The 16,004-nt window shown below is 32.7% G+C and overlaps 1 protein-coding gene across 5 annotated transcripts in view; it reads left to right on the forward strand.

Moving 5' to 3' along the window:
- Nucleotides 1–7,778: 7,778 nt before the first annotated feature.
- The window catches only part of LOC106462175 (synaptotagmin-15-like), a 115,260-nt gene continuing 107,034 nt past the window's right edge, over nucleotides 7,779–16,004 (forward strand). For 3 of the 5 annotated variants that reach the window (XM_022389357.1, XM_022389361.1, XM_022389359.1), the window contains exons 1-2: nucleotides 7,779–8,005; nucleotides 14,276–14,438. In XM_022389357.1, coding sequence (XP_022245065.1) covers nucleotides 14,297–14,438 — 142 coding nt within the window. In that variant the 5' untranslated portion in view covers nucleotides 7,779–8,005; nucleotides 14,276–14,296. Of the gene's footprint in view, nucleotides 8,006–14,275; nucleotides 14,439–16,004 lie in introns of those variants that run through there. The other 2 variants (XM_022389358.1, XM_022389360.1) reach the window with 2 other exon arrangements.

Here is a 16,004-nt window from a genome sequence, read left to right on the forward strand (position 1 = left end):
CCAAGAGTTGGTGGTAGGTGTTTTGACTATCTGCCTTCTTTCTAGGCTATCAGTTCACAATTAGGGACGGTTTGTACACATAGCCCCTGTACTGCTTTACGCAACTGTCAAAAACAAACAAACGCGAGTAAAAACTTAAAAGCTTATCAAAGCCTAAGAAGAACTCTCACAGATAAAAGTATGAAATCAGTGAAATTTTAAATGTCACTGTGTCAGATTATTTAACAGCGTCATTAAGTATAATTATATTTAAGGTAAGTAAATATATACATAGTTGAACAGTAGGTATCGATATATTTTGTTATTATTTTTTCTATATGAACTTACTGCATAACCAATAAAATGGAGATCTTGCATCCACTAATAAGTTAACATAACGAGTAGGGAAAGAATCAAGTATCAGAAAGTATAAGATAATGGTTAGAGTTGACGTCACAGTATATTAAAGTGCACAATGAATGTCATTTAACATAATTTATTAGCTTGTATATGGCCATACGCTAAAATAACTTCGTGCCTCTCCACTAAGCTATTAGACGCAAGGACAAATAAGAATAGACGTGGATTATTTTGGAACCTGGTGCTTTGTGAAAGAGAAACATGAATAGTGTTAGGAAACCTAGATGTATTTCAAAAGAAATTTCTAGAACGTATTGGATCATTATATATGAGTTCTAATAATATTTACGGAGTTTTGTTGCCAACTATATCAATACATCAAGTATAAAATATTTACAGAAACACCATTACCTAAAGATTTTATACTAGATGGGTCAAATAACGTCTAGTATGATCAAGCAATTAGCAAAATTGATGATTGAAGAAAACCGTTAACCCGAACGCCTACTTTCGGTAGACAACCCGTCTTCTGTAATGCGTTAACCTACTTCTGTTAGTGGCTAGAGATGTAGTAGTTAAACTTTGTTTTAGTGTGAAAACAAACTTTCTTAAATATATATATAATTTTATCAATACGTATCATGGTCACAACGAGGAAGATTCGTTGGACGAATAGGACAATGAACTGGAAAAGGTGATAGTCTTGCCTAAGTATTTTTTTTATATATAATGAACTGGAAAAAAATGATGTACACCTCTGTAGTTTCTATTGCATTAGTGAAATGGGAGGGATTAAACAGTCCTCTGCAGTTTCTTTTAAATATAGTGAACTGGAAGGGATAATGTAGTCTTCTGTATTTTATCTTGTATATAGTGAACTGGAAAGGATAATGTAGTCTTCTGTAGTTTCTCTTGTATATAGTGAACTGGGAGGGATGATGTAGTCTTCTGTAGTTTCTCTTGTATATAGTGAACTGTGAGGGATGATGTAGTCCTCTGTACTCACTTTTGTACATAGTGAACTGGAATGGATGATGTAGTCCTCTGTAGTTTCTCTTGTATATAGTGAAGAGGAAAGGATGATGTAGTCGTCTGTAGTTTCTTTTGTATATAGTGAACTGGGAGGGATGATGTAGTCCTCTGTACTCACTTTTGTATATAGTGAACTGGAATGGATGATGTAGTCCTCTGTAGTTTCTCTTGTATATAGTGAAGTGGAATAGGTGATATAGTCATCTGTAGTTCATCTTGTATATAGTGAACTGAAAAGGAAAATGTAGTCTTCTGTAGTTTCTTTTGTATATAGTGAAGTGGAGGGGATGATGTAGTCCTCTGTACTCACTTTTGTACATATTGAACTGGAATGGATGATGTAGTCTTCTGTAGTTTCTCTTGTATATAGTGAACTGGAATGGATGATGTAGTCCTCTGTATTTTATCTTGTATATAGTAAACTGGAAAGGATAATGTAGTCTTCTGTAGTTTCTCTTGTATATAGTGAACTGGAAAGGATAATGTAGTCTTCTGTATTTTATATTGTATATAGTGAACTGGAAAGGATAATGAAGTCTTTTGTAGTTTTCTCTTGTATATAGTGAAGTGGAAGGGATGATGTCGTCTTCTGTAGTTTCTCTTGTATATAGTAAAGTGGAAGGGATGATGTAGACCTCTGTACTTACTTTTGTATTTAATGAATTGAAAGGATGATGTTGTCCTCGTTAAAGTTACATGTTTTTTAATTAGTAAAAATTGAGTGTATCGTCATTCCGGGTTCGACGATCGATAGAAATTATTTTTATTGATTTTATTTTTTCATGGAATTAGAAACAGCAGTTAAATATCTGAAATTATCCATCAGATGTTTAGTCTGTGGGAACTATTTTACTGTCTGACAGTTCTGTGTGAACTATTTTACGGTCAAACCAATCTATTTCGTGTATCAATAATGGGAGTGACTGCTGACTCACATCACAATGTGTATTATCATGACACGCGTGTCAGTATCTTCAAATAAAGAAGTAAAAGTACACAAACAAGCCATGTTTTGTAAGCAGCTTTACATTAAACGTAGATATTTTTTCCCATTACAAAAGTTTCAACTGTGAGCTTCTTAATTTTTTATGTAACAAACATCTGTAGCGGATTTAATAAGGAAGAAAATCTGAGCTTCATAAACCTTATTACTGAATTTAGGTTGACTTAAACAAGTATATATATCATGACTCAACAGTCGCCTCCTAGTGGCACAGTGGTATGTCTGTGGACTTAATACACTAGTTTCGATACCCGTGGTGGGCAGAGCACAGATTGCCTATTGTGTAGTTTTGTGCTTAACTACAAATAAACAGACATGAAAGTCAGTGTCTTCAATGTCTCGTAAGCTGACTGAAAACTTTAATTCTGATCATAATTATATAATAAAATCAACCTATATGTATTATAAAAGTGAACTAAATCTCATTAATTAGTCAAGCCAGGCTTAAAAGTTTCACTTTTAATGATAAAGGCGCGTGTAGATTCTTACAGTTGATCAATTCTAATAAATGTAGAAATATTCTCAGGCGATTACAGTTCACGAGCACATTCATTTGTGATTGTTAAAATATTTGAAGATTGTGAGCACGCTGATGCAGGTTTAGTTTAACAGTATTCATGATAACATTAGTCCAGTATGGTGTGAGGTTATTTATAAACATACATACACCGACCGCTCAACAATTAATATTGTGAATGTAAAATTAGAATCGCCAATGTAGCGAAGTTGGAACCATTTAGTGTTGATCTTAATACATTTATAAACTGTGAAATTAGAATCCCTTAGTTTAGATCCATGTATGTGTTTATACACTGTAAATTTAGAATCATCCATGGCCATTTATTGAATTCCCTAGTGTAGATCTTATGAACTGTGAAGTTAGAATTATTTAGTTTAGATCCATGTATATTTATACACTGTGAACTTAGAATCATTTAATGTAGATCCATGGACATTTATTGAATTCCCTAGTGTAGATCTTATGAACTGTGAATTTAGAATTATTTATTTTAGATCCATGTATGTTTTTACTCTGTGAAGTTAGAACAATTAAGTGTAGGTCTTAATACATCTGTACCTTGGGATCTTAGAATCTTTTAGTAATTATCTATGTACACTTACGCACTGTGAAATTAGAAGCCTTTAATGTATTCACCTATACATTTTTACATTGCAAAGCGAGAATCTCTTAGTACAGATTCCTATATATTTATACACTGTGAACTTAGCATACCCTATAGATCCATATACATTTATAAATTGTGAAGCTAGAATCCCATAGTGTAGATTAACATACATTTATTCATTGTGTAGTTAGAATTCCCTAGCTTAGATTAACATACATTTATTCATTGTGTAGTTAGAATTCCCTAGTGTAGATTGACATACATTTATTCATTGTGTAGTTAGAATTCCCTAGTGTAGATTAACATACATTTATTCATTGTGTAGTTAAAATCCCCTAGGGTACATCTTCATATGCTTTTATTCTACGAAGATAGAATCCCCTAGAGTACATCTTCATATGCTTTTATTCTGTGAAGCTAGAATCCCCTAGAGTACATTTTCATATGCTTTTATTCTGCGAAGCTAGAATATTTTAGTTTAGATCCATATACATTTATACATCGAATATGTGAAAACTTATTACAACAGAGTGGTACGTTTAAGTCTGTGATTTCTTGGTAAGTATTCGACATAGAGTTCAAACAGCTTCTAATGTATATTCAGAGAAACAAGCCACAAAAATGTTAAAATACGCATTATGTTTACCTTCAGATCTAGAAACAAATACAAATTTGTTATATATGAAAGTATAAAGTTAATCTGTATTCAAAGAGAAACAAATGCTTAGTATTTAATAGGTAGACCTCGAGATGACTTAATCTCTTAAACAACAACACAAAAATGAAAATTCTCGTGAATAAGTGACAGTACTTGTTTTTACTTTCCAGTAATAGTTGAACTCGGGAAATGTGTATTCTATTTATACAACGAAAATATTACATTTATGGGATATTTACCATACTCAGCACCAGATGGCAAGCGCGACATACCTAGACAATAAGGCGGTACATGCCAGTCAGCCGTGAGTAATTTGATTATGCAAAAAAAAAAATGCGTAACTTTGCCGTTGAAGTAGCTTTGAGTTAATAATTGTAAGAAAAGAATGAATTAAAATAATCTTAATAATTGTTGATTTTTAATGTTCTCCAAATCAGTGCATAGTTAAAGACAGAATGTTAAGGTCTACAAATACCAACAATGTTAAGGTCTATAAGATTAGTTATTATTAACTCTACAAATCATTGAATTCGATCATACAAGTTTATAAATAGAAGGAATTTTACAATAATTCACTAATTGTTCTAACTTTTTACTAATAAATAACTAAATATGAAAAAAGTATTTTCTGATCGTTGCATTGAAGGCAATAATATATCAAAGACCTTAAACCCTCATTGTTTTACTAATTAGTAACTGATTACCCTCGCAGGTGGCTCTGCGGTAAGATAGCGGGCTGGCTTATAACGCTAAAAATCGGGTTTCGATACCCACGGGGGCAGAGCACGGATAGCGTATTGTGTAGTTTTTTGCTTAACAACAAAAGGTTAATCAAGTACCGGCTTTACTGAGACCTTAACTGTTTACATACTGAAAAGTGTATCAGTGACAAATTATAATAGTTTGCCAGATAATATTTTTTGTCTTTACTTCTTGAAACATAAACACACGGTAAGTTATTGAATAGTTAACCCACACAACCTATTGAGAAGAAAGTATCTTTATCTATAATCAGTGGCTTCTAGATATCACCGAAGAGATAGAAACATAAGCAAGCGAAACGCACAAGATACTGTATTCGTCTTTAAAATATCTAGTAATTGTTAAACTTATGTAATTTAAGAAAATTATTTTACCAGTGAATCTATTCTGTCGTTTTATTGACGACGTGTATCCCATTTTTCATGAAAGCAGAGTCGTATTTATTATGAAACACGATAGTGGTTCATAACAGGGATCATAAGGAATTGCACAAAACTCTAATAAAACATTCTGGAAAAAACACTTTAAACAGTAAATACTCAGTTTAAGCAACATTTTAAGGCATTTACTATTGACTGCTATGGCTGTACTCGTATAAAAATGCACAAAAAAGCACGCATGTTAGATTTACAAAGAATAGGAAATCCGCTCAAAACGCCCGTTTGTAATTCTTCTTCTTATTATTATTATTCTCTTGTCAGCCTACAACAGAAATGGCTTGATATATTGCATCTAAATGTTTTGTAGAACACTAAATAAGGTATTGCAAAGGTCATAGGAGTATTGAAAAGTCGATATATCCCTTCTATATTTGCATAAGCTAAAAAACATCATAATTCTAGTGTAAACGATGTTGTCATTATCCCTTAAAGTTAGCTTTTATTTACAAATAGGTGGTGTTCCTTTAAAAAGCTGAAGTACAGAGTGAAACAGGAACTATCAGCCAATAATAGATGAACCGGTGTCTTCAGAGAGCCAACCCTTATATTACATATGAAGTGAAGGAGTAAAAAAAATCATACACATAATATTAAATTTTATTACACACATTCTCGGAACAATTACTTGAAAAAACACTAAGGTTTGTTTAAAGCGACGTTTTAGACGTATATGTTTTATTTGAAAAGGTTGCTTTTCTACTGGTAAAATGTTATACAAAGTTAGTGGGGATTGTATCTTAGTCTACGCGTATATTTATCCATTGCTATGCATTATACATAGAGATAATTTAGTTATACAGAATCTATAAATGGTCACTTTATTCTCAAACAAATCTCCATGACAATCTCCAGCTGCAGCTTAACATTTTACATCTCGAACTAATGTGATCAAATAGTCAATAGCTACAGTAAATCATCATGAACCGTATTAGCTAGCTACTAGCTATTTATATTATCATTACAACGTATAAAGTTAGCTACTGTATCAAATAATCCTTTGCCCATAGTTCAGAATAAAAAAGCCAGCAAACAAGATAAATAAAAACCTGGGAGTTTTAAAACCCGCAAATAATGATAGTAAAAAAAAGTAAGGAAAAAAAGCTGGAGATACTGTAGACATTACTTACTCGAACTACAAGCCCCTATTTGGGCTCCACGATGTTACCTACAATTACATTTGGTGGAATGAAAATAGGGATTTGTAGTTTGAATAAATATTGTCTACGGTTTCTCCAGCCTTGTTTCCTTACTTTTTTACGATTATCTGCAGGTTTTTAAGTTCCCAATTTTTTTATTTATCTTGTATATATTACTATCCTCTAATATAGATCCGTCATTCATTTATTAAACTGTAAAGCTAAAATCCCTTAATGTATATTCCTGTACGTTTATGCGCTGTGACGTCAGAATCGTTTAGTTCAGATAAATGTATTTTTATATGCTATGAAATTGGAGGTCTTTAATGTACCTTCCATATAACATTACAAGATTCAATTATTTCCCCTTAAACAAGATGAGTATTATGTTTAGTATCATCTTCAATTTATCCGATCAAACTCGTGCCACATCTTTTCAACAAATGTATTTATTTGGATTTTACTTAATGATGGATAAATACCTTGCCCAATTGAAAGATATGTTTTTGTGCCCATCTCTTAAACTTTAAATATTTCTGCAAGATTTTTTTATGATAACTAATCATGTAATCTAAATATCTTCTTCAACAAGAACATCATTATAACTAAAATCTAGGTTCGATTCCCCACGGTAAACACAGCGGATAGCTTAATGTAGATTTGCTCTAAAACAAATAAACAAAGACTTTTCTTCAACAAGAACATCATCACTTGCAGGCAAATTGGTAAAAGAAAATTTTTTAACTTCTGGATATATTTTTTGTCTAATTAAGGGCTTTAATCTACCAGAATCACATGTCTTGAACAATAAAGACGTATTTTAGCAATGCCACAAGAAGAATGCTAACGCAGATACTTTCGTTAATCTCTTTGTTCATTCAGATATAATTGACTTTCCATTTTTATAAGGAAAATATAACTACAGTAAATATAACTAAAGGTTCTTCTTAACAGAATTAAATAAAGATTACATTAAGTAGGTGCTATTCTGATTGCAGATAACATTATTTACTTAATTCCGTGCACCTTCGAGTTGTGTAACGTATATACTCTAAGCATGTACATTAGAGAAGAAAACTGAACTCGCCAAATTAAATAAAAAATAATAATAACTTCCATACTTGCTAGGTTGAACACAGTTACTGAGTTCTCTTAATTCCTTACGTGTTAGTTTACCCTAATAACAAATCGTCAAGCTTGTCACACTTGTGACGTATGTGCGTGAATTGCTTGATGATAAACCTAATAACGTCTACCACGTACCGTACTGTGAACTGATAAGCCGCCATCTGTCGAATACCGATTGCAAACTTAAAGTTAGTGGCTATTACAAAGTACTTATCATAGCTAAGAATACAAGATCCAAAAGAGACACTAAATGATTCGATAACATCAGTTTGATAAAGAGTAGTGGTGGATGAAGACTGTTCTTGATCCATTACCAAGGAAATCGACCTTGCTGAACTAGGAATGTAGAACGGACAACATTTTCATGATAGAAAAACTGGGTATGGCCTTCAAAAACGTTCAACGTATTTAGTCTAAACTAACGATAAATGTTCAGTTACTTTGTTAACTTCAAACTTTACAATGAATAATATATCTTCAAGTAATGATAATATTTTATGACATTTATTTGATTTTGGATAAATTCATATCCATAGAATATATCTTGAGGTACACCATATGTTATTTTTAGGTAAAATTTTCCTAGTCACCACAAGCTCTGTTGACTGTTCTGGTCAGTTTAACTTTACTGAGTCTGTGAGAATCAGTATAATTCAGTTGTATCTAAGGTCACCTAAATCAATTATATTTAAGTCACTTCAGTTTAAGTGATCCTGTAAATTCGGTAGTAATTAACGTTTCGTAAAGCGGATCTACTCTTGCAGTCAAAACTGAATCTTTGGTACTTAAGTTAACCTAGGTTACTGGAAAGTCAGCATCCCATAACTCTGCAATAGACAACTTTAGATAAACTGACTCTATTGCATTGGAGTTAAACTACTCTATAGTAGTCAAGTTAACCCAGGTTGTTGGAAGAGTTAGCATTAAATGACTCGGCAATAGTCAACGTTATCTAAAGTGACTCTATTGCACTATTTAAGTTAACCTTAGTTGCTAGAATAGTCACTATTGCATGAATCAGCAACAGTTAGTATCACCTAAACTAACTCTTTTTTTTTTGTCAAGTTAACCCATATTACTCAAATAGTCAGTCTTACATGACTCAACAACAGTAAACGTTATTTAAGCTGAATTTTTAATAGTTAGTTTGAACTTAAGTAACATTATATAATACGAATTTAGTTAATATTGTATATTTTAAGATGTTTATTGTGACTGTTTTCTTTAGAGTTTTTCATTAACATTTTTCTTATAAAATCAAATTTCAAAGCATTTTTCAACAAAATGTCAGAGATAGGAAAAAATAAAAGCTATAAGATATCCTTTACTCCAATTGACTCTGCTTTTCCATGGCTTTTTTCTCCTAACTTATTAGATTTTAATATTTGTAGTTTTGAAAGTTTTTTTCTTTATAGTATATGATAAAATAAAGTTTTGTACTTTTTTCAATATTCCTTCTATGACATTTAAATTGCGTAATGCATAACACAGCGTCTTCAGATACACTTGTGTTCTTCTACATTATATTTCTCTGATAACACAGGTCTGCAAATTTAAACTTCATAAAAGATGTTTTGGTTTTAAAAACGGATTTTACATAATTCAGCTATGCAGATTTCGAAAATACTATTATTATTATTTTTTTCTATTACGTAGGGATTTTGTTTACAAATCGGGAAGGGAAAAACTCATATCAATAATTATTTCGTTTACCACAATGAACATTTTCTATTATTATGTTTTTTAACAAAAACACAAACAAATTGAAGAAAAGAGAAGAACATTGGTGTCAAACGAATATGCATCCTCATTCATCCTAATTTTTTTGTGAAATCTACGTCTTTTAGTCTCAAAACTACGTGTTGTGGTCTATCTTTTATGTATTGCGTTATGACGTTTTGTAAAAAAATCTGTACGTGATGGAGAAAAATGGATATCGTTTTAGGATTCAGCATATAGGAGTTACCGTAGAACATGTACAGATTTTAAGACAATAAAGCCATCGCAGGCCTGTGTAATTATTAGAAATGTTGCATTCCTCAAGAGTACTTGTTACAGTTTAATGCTTCCGATCCAAGTTTGAGAAACTGATTGCTTATTATAAATGATAACACAGCTCATGGGTTTCTAATGTTTCTCAGCACAAAGTCCCACTTTATCCCCACGAACATACTGATTGAGATCCTAACAGTGTTGTGTATATTGTGTATTTGCAACACCCCCCTCCTTATTGAATCTGACATAGGTGGGAGCGCTATGTAATAATCCGGGAAATTCGAGTAATTACTGTATTAACGTATTTATTCTTTGTTTATTTATTTGTCGTTTCAAATACGTCACCACGAAACTCTTATTTGTGAGACTTTCTATGAATAAATCTTGTTTGGTTAGTGAGATAAAAAATAAATTATTTATTTTCCAATATCCCTACTTGTGTAGAACATGCTAATGCTTTTTTAAATAACAGAAGCTGTTCAGGAAAAGACTGGACATGGGAATCTAATATGATTGCAAGAAATCTTTATCAAGTAGTATATCAAAAATATAATGGATATTAATGCTTTCTTTGTTAAAAGAACCCCTTAGGAGCGAATAGATTGTTGTTTGCTCTTAAAGCATGTGAAGCACGTAAAGATATGTGTTCCGTAATCGAAACTTCGTTTGATCTTGTATCAGGCACGCTTAAGAAATTCGTAGGTGACTCCTTATATGTTAGATTAAAAACTCTTCCTAAAAGTGAAATTATTAATCTATTTCCATTTTTATATCCTTAGTAAAGAACCTTTTTTTTCTCATGCGGAAATTTTACTTTAACTAATACAATTACAGAATAAATAACAATTTAACCATTTTACCATTCGTATCTATGTAAAATCTCATAGCAACTAAAAGGATAAAGTTAGTAAATGTTTCACCTTCTGCAAGACTAATTTAATCATAATATTGATCTTTTACCATCGTAAGATACTCATGGTTGAGCAATATCGCTCAGCGATTAGAATGTTAAACTCATTAAGTATTTCATTGTCTGTATGTCTAATTTAGTAATAAATTTGATCTCTTATTGCCAACGGACACTCTTGATTAAGTAAAATTACCTAGCGACTTAAAAGTTAAACACATTGAGAGTGTCGCCGTTTGTAGGTAGTCATCGTATTACTTTAAAACATATTCACACTAACAAGGTAGTGTTCTTTGTTTTCTATACTTTATCTTAGATTTAGATTTTTTTTCTTTCTCGCATAACCAGTTGACGTCACCTGATAGTGCATGCTTTCAAGTACATGCTCGATAACAGGATATGTAATCTACGATTGTCGTATCAGCAGCGACAAAGAAACTCTATTAGGCTTGTTTGTTTGTTCACCTGAAAAACACCTTATGCACACAAGAGGCTAAACGACCAAGTCAGAAACCTTTATGATTCTGATATAATCAACCCTAATTTTGAGCTATAGATCAGAGGTAAAAATGACCTGTTGGCATCACCCGCTTCCTAAAGCGGTGACTACTCTTAGCCGAATAACCGTATTGACTGTTACTCTTATAACGCGCCCTCAGACGAAAGTGTAAATCATGTTTGGTAGCACCACGTCTTGTTAAAAAATTAATCACTCATATATATTTTCTGTAGCCTATTTGAAAATTTAAAAAATATTATAAAAAATCACATTATAAAGACACACACGTACATAAGCATTTATTTTTAACGAAAAAAATTGCACATCCCCAATAATAAGAGTTCGTTTAATGTTTTAATTCTCATTAGTGGCAAGAATAATTTGTTCTACCGTCTCAAACCTACTAATGTTATGTAAGTAAAATAATACACTGAATTATAACATGAACAAAATAGAACCATGCTTCCAATTGTTCCGTGTAATATTATAACTGAGTATAAGGGTTGGAATAGGGACCTCCAAAATTACCGCATTGGCCCTGTTTATAAATGGCCTTTCACCTTTCATGAGTTGCCACTGTGTACCCGGCTAGTTCCTAAGTTCCAGAAGTGTTAATTTTATGTATCTTACAATTGGGTCTATACAATTTAAGAACGAATTTCATCAGATAGGCCGTGATAGAAACAAACATCAATTTTACATATGTCATAAGTAGATCTTTCAGGAATTGGGACTGAGTTAGGTCACGTAGGACTCTGAGGCAGCTGTTCCATATAGATGTATGCCACTGACGGTCAAGTCACTATGTTTTTTTCACACTTTCTTTTTAAAAGAGACCACATTTCACCGGTTTCTGCGTTAGACACTGTTTATCGTAGAGCTTCTTGGATATTTGACTTTGCTTGTTTTTGACCATCCAGTGGGGTTATTGATCGAAAACGCCAACCAATTGCAAATGTAAAAACTTTATTAAGTAAAGGTCAAAGAAATTGTATCAGAACTTGCACATATAAAAACGGTTTGCCAAATTTAAATATGTTACATGTTATGAAAATCCAAAATAATCATTTATCTGTTACACAATGGTCTATCTGTGTCGTGCATCATACGAGTATCGAAACCGGAGTTTTGGCATTATAAGCCTTCAGACTTGCCACTGGGGGAGGGGGTGGTCAGTGGTAAGTTTACGAACTTACAAAGATAAAATTCTGGTTTTGATTACCCGCGGTGGAAACAGCAGACAGCCCGATGTGGCTTTGCTCTAAAACAAACGAAAAACAAAGCCACTGGAGGGGCAAGAAACTAAATAACAACTAGTTTATGTCAGAAATTGTTAATGTTTGAAACAACTGGTCGAGTTAAGCATCGGCAATAAGACTGAAGACTTATAACGTTACAAACCAGGTTTCGATACCCGTGGTAGAAGAGCACAGATAGCCCTTAGTGTATCTCTGTGCTACATAACAAACGAGTTAAACAATTCTATTACATGAAATTTAAAATCAGAAATTAATTTTTCCTATTTTTTAGATAATTTAATGTTGTTTGTTATTAAGCACAAAGCTACAAAAAGGGCAAGCTGTGCTCTGACCATAACGAATATCAAACCCGGATTCTAGGAGTATAAGCCAGCAGACATACCGCTGTGCCACTGGGGGGCAGAAAATCTGATGAATTTCTATTTGAAAAATTGAAACGTGTCATTTAAAATTTTAGAAATGTATATACTGTGAGCAAATTCTTAATGTTTTTAAAGTTTTTGACTAATACAGTTCGCAATAGTCAATAAAATCGCCAGGATCAAAAATATGTTTAAAGTTCTTTCCAGTTGCCTTTAAAACCTTAATTTATTAGAGAAATATTGATAATACTTTCATAGTGTACTGACATTTTTTGTATGTTTAAATACGTATCATACATTATAAAAAATGTAGTTTTGTGGGTAGTATTATTTACCAGCATCTAACGCTCCTTGTATAAAACAAACTGCTATGACACGTTGACCTCTGCCTTTTCGTCCTTTCTCTTTTAGGTTATCATGATAATGGTCTATATAACGAATTGATAAAATGTTGACTCGCTCATATACTCAAGTAGAATTAATGATAAAAGTCCCTGTTTAATCGCTGTTGTTGCAGGCAGGTTTATGTTGAATTTACAAGAAAAATTTTATCTATTTGTGTTAAGCCACACAGTAAAACACACCAATGGTGAGATCTTGCATTGTTGGAAATTACCCTTTTCTACAAACTTTCTATTTTGAAACCATTACCATTGCAGGTAATTAACATAAGCTAAGGTTAAAACAACTCGACCCAGCTCTCAAGTAGAAACAGTAGAACCCAATATTCTGGAATGTGAACACTTATGTCAGAAAACAAACATTTCTAAATCGTTAAATATGGGCGCTTCCGAGTTCTATTTCTGAATACTATTTATCATTCAATTCTATAGTGCTGCTGTAAAGATATATACATGTAAGACTAAATGTTTACATGTAATTTGTTGTGATTTTTTAAGCACAAAGCTGTTCTACAATTTAACAGCACACAAACACCAATCTGAGATATCTTTAAATTGTGAATCGCAACAGAACTACAGCCACCACTGTGTTAAGCTACCAAAGCTTTAAATAATTCAGTCAATAGTTAGTTTTATCTTTATCGGGAACGTTCAACATGATATTGTGTATTTGATGTCAACGTTATCAACTATTAATTCTACTCTACACTGCTGATTAAGAGATAGTTCGTGATAGAAGAGAGGAAAGTCCAGACATATCATATAGTGATACTGAAAATACTCAAGATATGGATTTCAGAGGTGCTAGAAGTTAAACAAATTCAGTATTAGCACTATACGATGGACAAAAGTATTTTTAATCTTCAAGTAAACATCACCCTTCGCTCTGACTTGTCAGAGTATGAGTCAGCCTAATGTCTTCAATTTACAGACATATCTTGAGTACAAATACTTCAGTAACACATGTGATTTTTTGTGTACAACAGACCTATACAATTTACTGTAAGCTTGCTACATTAGTAGATTCAGAACTACAGTCAACATACCTTCTCCAATACAAAATCAGTCCATGGACCGACATCGTGCACAATCGGTTAAGACGATTTGTTTGAAGATAAACAATCGCATCTTCTATAAACAAATCCACAGTGTTCTTTAAAATATACCTTCTGCAGCAATGGTCTGTGAAAATATTTTAAACACATTATTTTTTATTTCTTCTTTTAGCAGCCAAACGTACACAACTGCATGGCCATGTTTTCCATGTGTTGCTACTGTTTTAAATTTAAATATAATATAATCCCCAAGAGGTGGACCTGGTCACGATTTCACGCTTCCGAAGATGACGTCTCCGAAGCAGTCTGTTTGAGTGGCCATCATCTCCCACCAGGTAAGTAACGCTAGAGGCGAATATTTTACGTAGTAAATTAGCTAATGGTTTCAGCTTTTGCTGATAAAGAAAATCTTATAATAATGTGACACATGTTACTAAAACGTTTATAATTCGAGAGTAGAAGGGAGTTAACATGATGATTAAAATGTTGCGTTGGCGAAATAACAACACTGTGTGTATAGGGTTGAATATACAAATCAGCAATTCACGTGACAGCCACAGCCAATATCAAAGCACGGTGTAACGGAATATATATAAAAACTATTTTCACACTATTTGGTGTTTAGTAGATAATGTGATACCAAAGAAGATTTATAGCTTTTGGAAAGGGTATGTAACAGCCCTTTAGATCGCGAAATATTCATACATTTAGGTCATAAATATGTGTTCAGATCGGGGATTTAGAATTTCCCTTGTACTTAATGGCATTGGACAATAGGGGACCTTAGATCAGGTTGGAGCACCAGGATCATCTAAAAAGAGACTTGCAACAACTCATGGCCCATTTGTGATAAGAAAAGTACGGCGTCTTTTACCAGGTGGGAATCCATGAACACATAGGTCAGTGGCAAAAGCCGTCCACAAACCCAGACAACAGTATGCAAAATGATCAAATAGTTTCTCCAAATGGAAAATCGAACCAAGTCACGTGTACACAAGTTGCCTCTTCAACATATCCGATAAATCCTAGCATGTCTCAAGAAGCAGAAGAATCAAACGGGTATTCATGCTATTGTATACGAAGACATACCGGTCAAGTCGCTTGAAGCAGCGCCTATGGATTTATGCGAGATAGAACTGTATAAAAAAGCATTGGGAAACCTCCAGTTTCTTACGCTAGATGGCTCGTGGAAAAATGCAGGGGAGATGAATTTGCTTTGAATATGACAACTTTACGACGGAGACTCTTGCAATGGAAACTATTTCCATGGTGACATGGATTATAACGGCGTAGTGACGCACCAAAATCATTTTAATATAACGTACTCAAACTCTGTAGCACTTGTATTATAACATCTTGCAGACTCATATTTTGTAATTTCAACATAAAATTTTCATGCTTATTAAATTGTTTAATAATACGCAGAATGTATTATTTGAATATGCACGCATGCTGAACGAACACTAAATTAATAATAACTTCTAATTATTTGTTTAATCAGTAGTCGGATGTAATTTGCGAACTTTTCAGCTCTGTTTGCGAGCTTTGCCAGGATTTCCGTTTATTCTATGGAACGTTTGTTGACGTATATCTTAATTGAAAAACTTGGTTATACCATTAGTAAATAAGTATAGGTCAGATAATAATAATGTTCCATAAGCAGGAGGGGACTAAAACAGATCTCCTTTTTTAACTACAAAGTATTATACAGGAGTTTTATACATTTCCTCATTACAATTATCAACTAGAACATATAACGGTTAAAGTAGCATTAACGAAGGTATTTCACATGTTCTAGTATATATTAGTCAAAATTGGAAGCATTCCTGGAATTTATAATTAACCTTTGATATAAAGTATCACATTTAAGAATAAATACTTTTTGATACTTAAATTCTGTC

Source organism: Limulus polyphemus, unplaced genomic scaffold (genome assembly GCF_000517525.1).
Source record: "Limulus polyphemus unplaced genomic scaffold, Limulus_polyphemus-2.1.2 Scaffold1110, whole genome shotgun sequence".
In the NCBI taxonomy this organism is placed as follows: domain Eukaryota; kingdom Metazoa; phylum Arthropoda; class Merostomata; order Xiphosura; family Limulidae; genus Limulus; species Limulus polyphemus.